General features: G+C 40.4%; 1 protein-coding gene across 1 annotated transcript in view; it reads left to right on the top strand.

Moving 5' to 3' along the window:
* The window catches only part of PREP (prolyl endopeptidase), a 104,018-nt gene that overhangs the window by 59,837 nt on the left and 29,356 nt on the right, over window positions 1-14,825 (top strand). The window contains exon 10 of the mRNA XM_039869552.1: window positions 2,826-2,929. Coding sequence (XP_039725486.1) covers window positions 2,826-2,929 — 104 coding nt within the window. The remainder of the gene's footprint in view (window positions 1-2,825; window positions 2,930-14,825) is intronic.

The following is a 14,825-nucleotide window of genomic DNA, read 5'->3' as shown; positions in this document are numbered from 1 at the left end:
CGCCAGAGTGTTACATTTGTTATAATTGATGAACCTACATTGACACATCATAATCACCCAAAGCCCATAATTTACCTTAGAGTTAGCCCTTGGTTTTGTATATTCTGTGGCTTTGGACAAATGTATAATGACATGTATCCATCATTGTAGTATCCTACAGAAATCCTGCAGAATATTTTCACTGTCCTAAAAATCCTCTATGCTCTGCTTTTTCATCCCTCCCTCATCTCCCAACACCTGGCAACCAATGATCTTTGTCTTCATAGTTTTGCCTTTTCCAGAATGTCATATAGTTGGAATCAAACAGTATATAGCCTTTTCAAATTGGCTTCTTTCCCTTAATAATATGCATTTAAGGTCGCTTCATGTCTTTTCATGCTTGATAGCTTATTTATTTTTAGCACTGAGTAATACTCCATTTTCTGGATGCAGCACAGTTTATGTGCATGTTCACTCTTTAAGGACATCTTGGTCGCTTCCAGGTTTTAGCAATCATGAATAAGACTGCTATAAACATTCATGTGCAGGTTTTTGTCAGGAAATATATAAGTTTTCAACCCTTTTGGGTAAATCCCAAGGTGCACAAAATTTTTTTGAGAGACTTGTTTTAGTTTTAGGTTTTTTGTTTATTTTTCTTTTAAAAACCTTAAAACCCAACCTATAATCAAATAAAACAGCATCTACATGGGTCACGTAGGCAAAATTCTTTTACCTTCTCTTTATATATCTAATTTTTCCTAGCCCTCTGATTCTTTCGTAGTCTCTCCTAGAGTTGCCCGTTCCCCCTAACTTCCATTTCTTTAATCTTCTTACATTTATTTTGGATTATAGTGAATTATAGCAAGAATTTCCCAGCTAATCATCTGTGCCTCCTTCTTATTGCTAGCATAGCCTCATTAAAGCACTGTTTTTTCAGGAGACCTGTCTCCTCAAGTCCAGACACCTCCTCTGGCCTTAAAGGACTTCCATAATCCAGTTCTCACTTTCACCCTTAAACTTTGAAATCGATTTTCTAGAGATCATCTAACCAGTCCTCTCTGGTTCATGATTCTAGGATGGTTTCTCCAAACTCCACCTTCCTTATACTTACTGACCAAATATGACAGGACACAAATCATCATTATGTTACAAGAATTCATGTTACAATGTGAATGTGCAGTGGCTAACCTGGACTAACCTAGATGGGTCTATACATAGAAAGTTATTGATCAAATATATTAAGCACTGGTACCTCTGGGTTTAACCCAGCCTTCTCTAAGGTGCCATTTCTGCACAAGAGAGAAAAATAGAGATCAGGCATTTGCCACCCATATACCCTAAAGAGTAGCCAGCCCCTGTTGCCTACTTATTTCATTCTGCTGTTAGAGGATTTGATATCTCATTTTTCTTCTAGATAAACAGGCATTTAGAATATGTTTTCTATTCATTGGCTTTCACATTCTAGTACTTTGATGACCCAGTTAACTGTCAGAGCTGGGGATCTTGGCTCCTAGGTCTTTTGTCAGTCACTATACCAGAGGTAGCAGTGATGCCAGGGTGAGTCAGGTGCTCAGATGGCACTTGCTTATTCTGCATTTTCTTTTTTTTATAGTTGTTCGATTGTTTGGGTTTTTTTTCTTCAAGGATTCAGAATTTTTTGTATTTTGTGGAAGTGGGAGTAGGTACTGATCAAGAAGCTGTTAACATATATATGAAGCTAGCCTTTGCCCTCAAGATTGCATTCATCTAGGCAAGTGTATTCAGTGTGCTGAGTATAGTTGGGAAATACTTTACAGACAAAAATTTAGTTCAACAAGTATCCGAATATAATTTAAACTAAGAAAGCCAATACTTCAGTTACATGTCCCCACTGTCAGTGTTAATCATACACCCTATTATAGTACCTTAAAATAATTTGTGAGCATGAGAATTGAGATAACATTCATAGGGATTAGCAGTCATGCTATTAAGGCATCTAAACATACTGCTCTTTGCCAGTGGGGAGCAGAGTATTGTTTCTCTACTGTTACTGGAGTACATACACAGAGGAGCTGAGAAGAAAGCAAGCAGTCATTTTAATACAAGATCGATCCATTTGAATGTGTCCTGTGGGAGTACCATTTGGTTTCTGGTTTTCCAGCAAGTATTGAGATCACAAAATCGATTTTTCATATAGTTGACAGTGTATATTTAAAGTATTATGTGGGAGGGCTGTTTCCATACCACCCGCTCCGGATGACTAATTCTGTTTCATAAACAACGGCAGTGTTGTTGTTTTCAAACAATAGGGCTCCTCTCACTTGTCGTTTCTTTGATTAAGTTCTTAAATGTTAGATGTAGTAGCATTAAATTCAAGAAATGGAGTTTTAATTATCGGTTAAGTAAGCTAGAATTCTTGGTGCATATTCATCCACTTGTGTACAATTACTGGAATAATCAGAATTTATAAAGCAATTCTAAAATGGCTACCTGATCATCTTTGGTCAGAGACACACATGTGTGTCCATGAATGAGTGGGTGTCAGGTAGCAGGAGCCCCAGAGTTCCCATCAAATCTGGCTGTTGACCTTGGCAAAGGGCAAATCATTTGAGTTTTCCGTCTCAAATGGCTCTCAGATAAAATGGCCCTACTTGAAGTTTCCCACTTTTTTTTTCTTTACCTATACTTCTAAGTGACCTGTGTGAAGGAGACCTGTTAAGTTAGCACAGTTAGTTGTTTTTTTACCTCTTTTCATATTCCCCATGCTCCTTTCTTGTTACTAACGGCATCTGATTGTCCTTTGTGATCCTTAGCCCCCTTGTATCTAGCATTCTCGTGGACTAAACTAAGACGTCGCTTCCTTCTAGGCGTCATTTATCACTGTGATCTTACCAAAGAGGAGCTGGAGCCAAGAGTCTTCCGAGAAGTGTCTGTGAAAGGAATCGATGCTTCCGGTTACCAGACAGTCCAGGTATGGAGGAGCATTTGAGCTTGATAATGTGAGTTAGAAAATTTGACTTTCGGGTCGCGTCATTCACACGCAGCTCGTCAGGACTCATGGAGGTGATCCACATTAATACAGAGAGTTTCGGAGCTCCTGCTTTTCTGGGCATCAAGCGGGACACAGTCCTTGCCCTCTCAGAGCTCATAGGTTCCGCTCCCATAGCTGCAATTCTTGACCAGAAGCCAGAGTCCCTTGTCTGCCATGTTTAACTTTACCGCAGTAGCTATCAAAGGAACACAGTTTGTGTGTGTGAATCTGTTTGCCTGAATGTGGGTTGTGTTCTAGCTCAAGTCTTGTGGTGTCATAAATAACAACATAGATTTGCTCTACATAAAGTAGTTACTCAAATGCTATGAGTAATCTTTTCATTCTGAAGTTCATACATATTTCTGCCTAGCAGAGAGTGGGCATGCTGTAAAATATTAGAATGAATGAATTAACTAATTGTCATGGCACCACAAGCTCAGTTTCTGGTCACCATCCTTTTAGGTTAAGAATCTCCATTTTTATTTTTTCAGCTCCCCAAAGGTACTGAGTCTCTCAGAAACTGAATCATTTATTGATTAATGATGCAGTATGTCTCTGTTCCTTCACGATGAGAGGTCACCCAGCAAGCACCAGGTGTTTATCAGGACTCTCCCACCTGGAGGGCTGGATCACAGGGACCACACACTAGGAGTTTAGGAATCAGAACATTGTTAGTGAAGGAAGGTTAGAACAAAGAGCACTGGATGCTCTTGAGAATGTGTCTGTGAAACCAGAGCATTATTTTAGCTTGGTGAATTACTCTTCACTGTCTGAAATAGTCTTGGTGATGTACTAGATCTCAATCATAAAAAATATAAAGCTTAGTTTATAAACAGTGGGCTGGATCTGGCCCAGTCCTGCAGTTTGCCAACCCCTGTTCTGTATAGAAAGTTGGCAAACTGACCTCGGGTTTTATCCGAGAATACCCACACCCGTTCATTTCTGTACTGTCGGTGGCTGCTTTAGCACCTCAACTGGGTAGGTGCAACAGAGACTCTATGGCCCACAAAGCCTAAAATGTTTAGTATTTAGCTCTCTAAGAAGATTGTTGATCCCAAGTCTATATGAATAGTATTTATGAAATCAGAATGTGTTGAGTAGATGCACAGAACCTTTGTCATGAAGCTATCAGGCCTGAAATCTGCATATCCGTGTTGGGTGGCATTGCACAAGTCATTTAACCTTTCTACCACAGTGTTCCAAGCTGTAAAATAGAGATAGTATCTATTTTGCAGGATTCCTGCAGGATTACATGAGATGATAAATATTAATGACAGATAGAATGTAATCAATTTTTTCAGTCAATATTAGCAATAAATATAACAGACTTTGAGTGTTCCATGTCTATTTTGGCTTGTTTCTTTCATTTTCAAGGTGAGCCATTACCTAGAGAGAGATCCTGTAAGGCCAGTAACCCCAGTCTGGTACTTACATGGTTCATTAATTCACCTTAGTCTTGTATTAGACTTTAAAATCACATTTAGACTGTCATTGTCATTCTTTGCTGTTTTCCTTTTTTCCATGTGTCCTATCTGCTATAACATTTGTCCCTACCTACTGTAACATCTGGCCATCTCCAGGCCTGCTTCTAGTCCTTGCCTGTGCGTCAGGTTTTGTGTGTGTGTATGTGTGCGTGCGTGCCACTGCCTGTCCCATCACTAATGCCAAGGAGGCCCAGGCACAGTGACCATCTCCTCTTCTGCCATCAAGGGTGCAGCTTCAGCTGCCCTAAAATTGGGCAGAGTTGCCCAAAAGAGACCTCTGTCTTCTCCGCATCTGTACTGCATAGACCCTCAGATCTGTATTAAAAAAACAAAGAAAACATTATTTTTGCTTTTTCATCTTCTCACAAACAATTAGTGCCCAAGTGTAAAAATTACCTTTGGCATTTGAGGGAGGCGGGGTCACCTGTGATGATGACAGCTATCAGGGAAGTAACTTACTTCACACTGAGAATGGTTGGAGTTATTCCTCCTATCAAGTAGCGTTCTTTTTTTTTTTTCTTTTCTGATAATACTGGTGTTTTTTTTATAGGTGATACACAAAGAAACTAGTTACTACCTAATGTGTGTTGTTTTTATTTATAAATGAAAAGGTAAAACTTTACAGTTGGAGATATGCTTGTGTGGAATAGAAATCTCTCAGCCTGAAATTGCCAAATTAAACTGGGGAGGAAACGTGCTTAGGTGATGCCAGTTGCCTGTGTTGTTGGAAAACTCCCTGAATTCCTCTGTGTCTGACTGTCCATTTCACAATGAAAACTTCCCTAACATTGAGCTACACAAATACTTACAACTTTTTATATGTACTGTTGCACTACAGTAGCGGGGCTGGGAGGTCATAGTAAATATTCAAAAAGATGGTAACCGGAGAGAACACATCAGTTTATAGATTCTTGTGCACTGTTCCTCATTTTCATGTCTTAGGAAATGGAGATATGCCTGTGGGCACAGTATAGCTTTTGTATATAATGCCAGTAGAAGATTTTATATCTATTGATTATACACATCATACATATTGCACTGAGCTATTAAAATAGAATTCTTTCCTTGTGTAAAAATGCCTTTGAAATGCACTATGATGTCACAACACCATAGGCTTATATCACTTAACATCTATTTACAGTGCTTGAGATTCAAGTGTGCACGGCAAGCTTGGACATGAAATGTGAACATGACAAATGTTTTCACGTTTTGATTAGGCTTTCAGTGGTGTTGCCGACAATGACCTACTGTTGTAAAAGTGGGCCCTAGAGAGGAATTTGTGCATGAATGGAAAACATCCTGACGTTGTGTAATAGAAACCACAGCATTTTGAAAAAAGATATTCACTTAGAGTAATGCCACTTTTGATTCCACGTAACCCTGGCATTTATACTTATTCCGTATGTAATTTAAAAAGAAGATCCTCAGGGTGTTTGTCATTCCTTCTTACAGTCTGTGAGGCACCATTGTTGTTTCGAAGCAAATACTGCAGCACACATTTCTCTGTGTGGTTGATCAGTGCAATTAATGGTGGTCGTGACCATGCACTTCTCCTTGGTGTTGTAGCTGGCAAGAGAGACCAAGCCAGGGGAAAGAGAAGGATCGAAGAAACACGTGGCTAAATAAGCAAGCCGCAGAGGGCTGTTCTTTGTGTGATCTGCATTCACCCAGGACCCAGAGCATCTTGAAAGGGGTGGTGGGGGAGGGGATATGCAAGAGTGTGCCACCGTGAAGCATATTTTTAAAGGATGTGGTGTCATATTTTGCTGACAGATGCAAAACAGAGCTGCTTTCTGTATAGCCTTTATCCGTTCCTGATTGCAGCTATGGGTACGAAATTGATCTGTATCAGAAATATGTTTTTGAAAATCGGATTCTGGAAAAATTGTTCATTTTTCTTTTGGTCTTGGATACTTAATAATTTAGTTGTAGATAAGTGTCCCAAATCTGCAATTGACTGTTTTTTCTTCTTTAATTGTGAGTGACATGACCACATAATTTTGATGAGAACCTCTGTACCTATGTCTTTAAAAAAAAGTTGAAATACTGAACATTAGAAATTATATTTATTAAACAGATCTATAAGTGATTTATCTGAAAAAATATGTATTTATAATCATAATATGTTTCATTTTAAACAAAAGTGAAGTACTAGAGAAATGTTAGTTAAATTTAGTCCATCAACAGATATTCATGAGGTGACATTTCAACACTAAGTTGTACTGTTTGAACATAGAGAAATTCTAGACACGATCAAGGGAAAGGTGCAGGCTTCAGTCTGCACTGCGGTTTAGAGACCATCCCAGCCGGGGTCAAGGGGGAAGGAAGTCTTCACAGCAGAGCTGGAAGTGGGGCAGGGCTCCAAGGGATGGATGCTTCCATAGCTGACGTTTTCCCACTGAGGCTCTAGAACAGTTTCACTACCACTCTTCATTCAGACTGCCTCTGCTTTTTTGTAGCAATGTAACTTCATAATTTCACAGTAAATCCAAGAAGAAAGGAATCATGCCCTCAGTATCCTGCGCAATAGGGTTTGCCTTTGGCAGTTATCATCTGTGGGTGGAATAGTGTGTACACTGTGGTTGAATGTGGCATGACAAAGGAATGTAGTGTAGCAGAAATGCACTTTTTGGTTCCTTGGTATCTCATTCTTGTTCAGCCAGCTGAGAGATTGTCTATTCTTCCAAAATGAAAGTCAAAATTTATAGACATGAAAAAGAACAGTGAACTGAGTGTACTGTGAATAAACCCCATTAACAACAGTTTCCACATTTTATAAAAGACAATAAATTAAAAGGAAGATCCAATTTTATGGGGCAAAAGCAAACAAATGAATATAGTATGAAAATAGAATTATAAGTATTTAACATAGATTTTGTCGTGATTCTTGGTCTCTTCTACTTTGTAGGAGCTTTACCTTTCTGAGATTTATCTACAATAATACATATGAAAATCAAGAACATCTCAAAGGTGGTTTGCTGTGTAGCTGAACAGAAATGCTAAAATTAGATGATTCTTTGTGTTTACCAAGATGTCCTGGGATAGGAGCAGGAATTTTTTTTAATCAAGTCTAGATTTTTCTAACCTTAATGATAACTAATTTGTGATTTCTGGCTTACAGGCTGTGCCATTCACAGAGCATGTTCTCAGAATATTAGTGTTCCAATACTCATGAACTTTAGTGCTGAGTGCATGACATGTATAATTTTTAAATGCTGACTCACCCACATCCTTGGTGAGCTGACTGTTGAACTAGTGAGTGTTTTCTATAGCACTATGTTCTCACCAGTATGTATCAGTCAGAAATCTTCACAGCATGTTAGTGAGCAGTGAGTGAATGGGGGGACATTTTCAAAAAGAACTTTTTGAGGAGTCTCTATGCTTGCATATAATTAGAAAACTGCTTTAAATTCAATCCGTTGTTGACGACTTATTGCCCAAGTATTCGTGTTACTTTTGATATGCTTCACAGTGACATACTCTTGCATAAACAGATTCCTTCCCTCTTTCAGAATTCTTTTTGTCATGCAGGCATTCTAGATAGAAGGCATAATATTCGTATTCAGAGAATACACGTTTGTGTCTTTAGATATCAACAATGTGACTGTAAAAGGTGACGAGTCTTTGCTTTCTTGCTATCTTATAATAAAGAAATGAGTTATGGGACCCAAGTCTGTAGTTGCTGCAGTCTCCATATCACTGTAAATAAATCTCCCGTGTTTTAAAAAAGGACATTATTTTGCAGCAGCCTGAGAATATGTAACCCACTTTCAGTAAAAATCACAATGTGGCCTTGAGAATTGAGCAAGCAATCCCCTTAATGATAGACCTGGGGAAATTTCTTGAGCCTTCTGTGAGACTTCCCTGTGGCAAGGAAGGTAGCCGGTGCTGACCTTCCTCTGAGTGTCTCTGAACTTTGCTGTGAGGAAACGGGCCCTGTTTAAATTATGAATGGTGTCTGCAGTGAGATCGGGACTGGGAAAGCAGCTGCACCCGTGCCTGGTGGCTTATAGCACACAGGGAGGCAGCCAGGAAGAGAAGCCCCATTGGCCAGCTTGCCTGGGGCATTTGGTGGTGACTCAGCATCATGGGGGTTTGCTTAGCTTGCTTTGCTGAGATGTTAGAGCGGAACAGATGTGGATTTAATTTGAATGGGTAGATTGACTTCTAGAAGGCCATCTGGGTTTATGGTTCTTTAAAAATATTGTATTAGAAACCATAACTGTCAGATCAGGCTCTAAACTCAGTACCATAGGCTACAACTATACTCACTGGAGTATATACAAAGTTCTTACTATTTAGATAATGCTGAATTTATAGGTTTAAATTTTGTTCGCATTGGTCTTAGAGTCATGGCTTTTGCAATGCATAAACGTCGCAGGTTGGGAAGCTTTGCTGATATTGAACTCTTGTTTTGCTGTTTTGACATTAGCAAAAGTGTGATGCAAGAGTATATGGGACTATTTTGAGCACTAAAATCAAGATGATGAGGAAGCTACGTAAGCTTGTGTCCAGATTGCTCCTCGGGTGTTTGATTCTATGCTAGAGTCTTCTTGCCTGGGATAACCTCCTCGACTTACCTGCAAAGGACATGGACACAGGCCAGCTCTTTGGCATGGAAGCACAGTGCACATCAGCCTTTTGGGAGGTGGTCAGGCCCCTAATTTCATAGCTGCCTCTCTTTTTGCTAGGTGTATATTTTTCTACTAACATGGTTTTGGGCTCTGGATAAAGTTGTATGCCTTCTCGTCAATATATATTAGGGTACATCTGATTGAACCTTCATTTTACAGGTGAGGAAATTAAAACTCAGTTGGTTATATTTTAAGTGACAGAGCCAAGACAAAAACTTAGAACTCCAGACCTGTGCTAGTACTGCACATATAGTTATCAGGATAAGTTATTTGCATTCTCTATAGCTCAGTTGTTTTTTAGTTTTGGGTTGTTGTTATTGTTGTTGTTGTTTCACCTCTAAAACAAACAAATTAGACTAAAAGGACTCTAAATCCTTAAGATCCCTAACTTCTAAAAGGATGTTTCTACATCATGTAAGTATCTGGCGACTACTTCGTAGACTCTTATGGAACCTATTAAATAATAAAAATCCCCTCTGTGTGAAAGGGGAGACAATAAGGGCCCATAAATCCATTTGTTAATGACTTATATGTATTACGATTTAGTTAGTGTTCACTTCTAGTTTCCTTATTGCATGTTAATGGAGATTCTCATTGTCGTACCCATTTATTTACATCATATACATATCATACACACCATATATATATACACATACATTTATACTTTAATCTGAGGAGCTCTATTCAAGTGTTAAATGTTAGCCACCATGCAGCAGCTCGAAATTTCATTTTAAGTATGCTCGGAATTGAAAGAAAACTTAAGTGTTTTTCTTTTGGCTTTTTTCATGTTATCTCTCCTAGACTTAAAGATCTTACTCAGGTTGGCATTAATGCCAGTACTGGCACCTAGTGGCTTCTAACTCAAACTCAGAAGAATATTCACAGATTTATTTTGGAAGCTCTAGCTCAAGGCTTTTGCTTCCTGTGCAGTGAATGTGGAAGGCAACTTCTGTGCCCAAAGCAGGCACCCTTGTTAAATGCTCTCTCTTAGAGGAGCTCCATTCCAGTGTCTGTATTTTTGCCTTTTTAATAGGTGAAATTAGACAAAGAATTAATAGGATGAGGATAGTGTCTAGAAACGGGGATCTGACCATGGTTTAGATTTTCTCTGCATTGAGAAGGCTCAGCAGGAGAGAGATGGGATAATCTTTTTCTTGCTTTTCTGTAATAGTATCACTCCTAAACCCCAAGGGTACCTCTTCTGTAGGTTGCCACCTAGACTAATGTTCTTTGCCCTCCTGCTCTACTCTGTCTTTTGGGGCAAAAGGTGAGACAAGGCCCTAAGAGCTTAGTGTAGGCTCTCCACCTGCTACACAGTTTATTCTCTCCCCTCTGCCTGGAGTTACACTGATGATCGATGGATAATGGTGTGAGTAAAAATAGACCCAGCACTGCCAATATTCTTTTATCTCCCTGGAGGGAAAACCATTACTGGCCTTACTTCATTGGTCTGTGAAGAAGACAGGAAAATGTTTCCATTACCATAGTATCATCTTTTGATTGCGATCAAGTGTACCCTGACCTAGGTTTAGAAAAGTAACCTGGATCTTCCTCTCTACACTCCCAGGGTTGACTGAATGTAAGAGGCAGATTCAAAATGTTGTAATAAGGATAAACATGATGGTAAAATATAATGAAGCAGAAGCCACCAGGAAGGTACTAAGCAGGGACACACACAGGTTCCTGGTCATTGTCTGTGTTGAGTGTGAGCTCCTCTGCCCAACTCGTGATGCCTTCCTTCATCCATCTTTGCAAAGGTCCCACCTCCCGAGTCCCCACCCCAAGTACTTCGTGCCATCCAGGCTCGCCTCCCACCCTAGCCCTTAACCACCATATTCAGCTCACCTCTTCCTGGCTGTCCTTCCTCCGTGCTCCATCCTGGAACCACTCATTTTCTTTACTCCAGTTTCTACACATGTTTCAGTATTCAACCAAGTCTCAACTCCTGTAGAAGCAGCCCTTATTATTTTCGCCCTTGGGAACTTCGTCGAAAGCAAAAGGTAGAAAAAGGGGATATTCAGCTGTTACCTGAAAATATAGCATGGGTGTGGGCACACAGTATGCCAGACTCTGGGCCATTGTTCTATAGAATTCTATGCATTGTTTCATTTCTTCAGAGAAAAACCACCCTTTGAAATCATTACTGTCATGGTCTTCATTTTCTAGATGAAGAGCTTATGTAGGGAAGTTAGGCGAGTTGCCCCAAGTCACACAGGGCATAACTGGCACTTAAGCCCAGTTCTGCAATTCCACGGTGCTCCTAAGCACGGTGCTGCCTTCCTTAGAAGCTGTGCTATCTTCTCCAATTCGGCTGTCAAAGTTCAACAGTTGAATACCCCGAAGTGTAGGTAGTTCTAGGTCTTCATATAGAAGTTTATATAAAACGTTGTGGTTTTATTAAGACCCTAGAGAAAGCTTCATCATTTACCTTGATTAACGTCTCAAAATAAAGAAATGTGAATCATCTGCTCAGGCTGTATTGATAAATGCAGCCCATATTAATTTGTATGCATTTAAAATCATCTAGTAGGTTCTGCTGAATTTAGTAATAGATGATGCCTTGTGCCCTGCCTCCAGCTGCCTTTGTTTGTATAATGAGTGTGTGTGTGTGTGTGTGTGTGTGTGTGTGTGTGTGTGTGTATGAGTAGGTATAACTCTTAATATGCATAAACAGAATGTGTTCTTTGATTCCAATTAAGGTAATGAGGTAATTCTGAAATTGAATCTCAGAGAAAACCATTTAGTGTGCAAGTAGAAACCATTATATATGTGCTGCCTACATTTGAACCCTGAAGTTTTCCATGTTTTGCATAGGATATATCTAGTTCAACTCCAGAGTTTAATGTGCATATAGCTAATTTAAATATTTGGAAGAGATTAGAGAAGAATATGATTAAACCGTGGCCTACGTGTTGTTTGAGAATCTCCAGATTTGACCGTGTTGGAAGTGACGACGTTGAACCATGGCTCAGAACCCTCAGAGACAGGAAAGACAGAGGAGTGTCATGGAGCATTGCTGGAGCTGCCTCTGCTCACACATCTAGACTGTCACACCTCGTTCAAGTCTAAATACAACTGTCAGCAGGTCTCCTCTCCTGCCTTCAGAAATTCCTGTCAGCATTGTTAGGTGGAGGTGGGATGGGAAAAAACCACTTCCTTCATCCAAAATGTATATCTATAAGAATTTGCTTCATGCCAACCATTGTGCTAAAAACTGGGAATGTAGCAGTGAGCTAGAGAGATGTCGTCTTTGCCCTTATAAGATATACAGGAAAAAACAAGTGAACAGAAACATAAAGTTGGAGGAAGGGCTGTGAATGAAATAAAGGACTGTTGCCAAGAATGACACAGGGCCCAGTGTGAATTCAGTGGCCAATAAAAGTTCCCTTGAGTTTTCATTTAAAGGCTATGTGGGAACTGACCATGTGAAAACGAGGGGGAAAGAGCCAGAATGTGGGAGCAAAGGCCCTGAAAACAAAGCACTTGGCCTCAGAGAGGACTTGAGCGAAGTGTGGGGCATGGTGAGGGAGGGGGACATGGGGTTGGCCATGGAGGATGGCAGGGCCTTGTAGCCATGTTACGGGTTTAGTAGGGATCCCAAGCGTGGTGGGATTCTGCACGGTGCTAATTAGAAAGTTCTGGTGTATGAAGACCATCTTTCATTGTGTGGAGAGTAGAGTGAAGGGACAGGTGTGGACACAGAGCTGATAGACATCTGTAGCAGTCGACCAGATAAGCAATAAGGTGGCCTGGATTAAGTAGAGACTGTGGATGTGGGAAAGTGTGTGTTCGGGATACAGCTGGAAGGTAGAATCAAGGTAGGACACACCAAGGGATTGCATGTGGCGGGGAGAGGGAAAGGGCTACATCAGGGATGAGTGAGAGTTCGAATCTGAGCAGCTGGCAGTGGGTTTGGGAGGAAAAATGTTTTGGACATGTCAAGTTTGTGATGCCTGTTAAATTGTCAACTAGGTGGCCGTGTCAAAAATGGAGTTGTGTATACTTGAGTCTTAGAGCCAAAGGAGAGATCTGAGGTGGAGATGCAAGTGCAGGCATGTTCAGCATGAGTGTTGTTAAATCCAGGGCATGGACAGAATCACAAGGCGGGGCAGGTAAAGACTGAACAAGACTCAAGACTGAACTCTGAGGAGCCCCAGATCTAGGGTTTCATAGGAGGACAAAGAACTGCTAAAGAAGCCTGAGAGGAAGCATCCAGTAAGGTGTGAGGAAAACCAACAAACCACAGACCAGATGGACCAGGAAGTCAAAGAAAGGATATTAAAAGGAGGGAGTGGCATACGACAGTGTGTTTGGTTGGACAAATAAGGAAGAAGAGGTCTTGAATCTGACGGTGGATTCATCGGTGATCTTGACAAGAGCAGTGGGGGCGGATGGTTGGCTGAATAAGGTGTATTGAAAGAGAAAGGAGATTGTACATGGTGTTCATAATACTGGTTTCTTATAGGTGAGTGTAATTGAGGGATTGGGGATTAACTTTGTTTTCATACATTATTGTATTGAATTATTTCCCTAGTAACAACAATCTCGTATTAATGCTATAATCTAAAAAGCTTACATTTTAAAACATTCAAAAATTTTTAAGAAAAATATGACCCCCGAGAGATTAACTGAGCATCTCTTTTGATAGCTGTGGTTTATTCCCACTCTCCCCATTCTCTTCCTCCTTCTCCAGATTAGTTTTCAGATTTGTCCTTTTCTTCCTGCAGAATAACTTGCACATCTGTTTTAAGACACATTAATCCAAAAAACATCAAATTTTAATAAAACATTTTACAAATGGAGCCTTCTATTGCTTTTGTGGCAGTAAGTTCAGGATCAGGAAAAAGATATGGGGAGAGGGGAATGGAGACCCAGTCTTTTGAGAAGTTTAATTGCATGGGGCAAAAGGAATGTATGAAGTCAATGGAGTGTCTTAATCATGTGGGAGAAACCAGATTATTTTGGCATGTTAATGGGTGGGTTCCAGTAGGAAGGAAACCCCCATGGGAGCTCAGTGTCTTGACAAAGTGAGGGGACCTCAGGCCCTGGTGGAGGGACAGAAGGCCTCCCTTTTGCCTGGAAGGATGAATGAGAACGTGGGTGTGAGAGGGGCAACGGGCCTCAGAGTTGCTACTCCAAGTAACAGCTCCTTATTCTCCTCTGTGAGACCTCTTAGGCCCTAAATTGCCTGTTTTTACCTATTTTTTTTTCTCCCAAACAATTTTTTAGTTTCGACTAAAAATCAAAAAATAGCTTTGAAATTTTGAACTATATACATTTTCGATATGTACTCAGCTTAGGAGTGGGAAGACTCTCGAATATTGAAAGTTAGAATTTTCTGTTTTATGCAAATGGGTTGGTTTTTTTCTATATCAGTCAGGATAGGCTGGCTATTGCAGTTAACAGGCACCTCCAAAATTCAGGAGCTTTAAAGTCAGAAAAGTGTACATATATCTCATTGTCTCATGCTGTTCGTGGGACATCCACCAGCGCACCCTCCATGCCCTGCCTGAGGAGCCTCCCCACCTAAGCATTGTCTGTTTCTGTGGCACAGAAAACATCACATCTGTGATGGCCTGCATCCCATTTGTCTAGAAACATCACCTCTCATCCTCAGCCATATATTGTTGGCCAACACCATGTCATGATGACAAACCAGCTTCAGAGTGGGCAGCTGGTGGTGGCCATCTTCCATGCGCTGGAAGGAGCAAGAAGCGT

This window comes from Pteropus medius, unplaced genomic scaffold (genome assembly GCF_902729225.1).
Source record: "Pteropus medius unplaced genomic scaffold, Ma_sr-lr_union100, whole genome shotgun sequence".
Taxonomy (NCBI): domain Eukaryota; kingdom Metazoa; phylum Chordata; class Mammalia; order Chiroptera; family Pteropodidae; genus Pteropus; species Pteropus medius.
The sequence above is the reverse complement of the archived record's forward strand: the minus strand, read 5'-3'. Positions and strand labels throughout refer to the sequence as shown.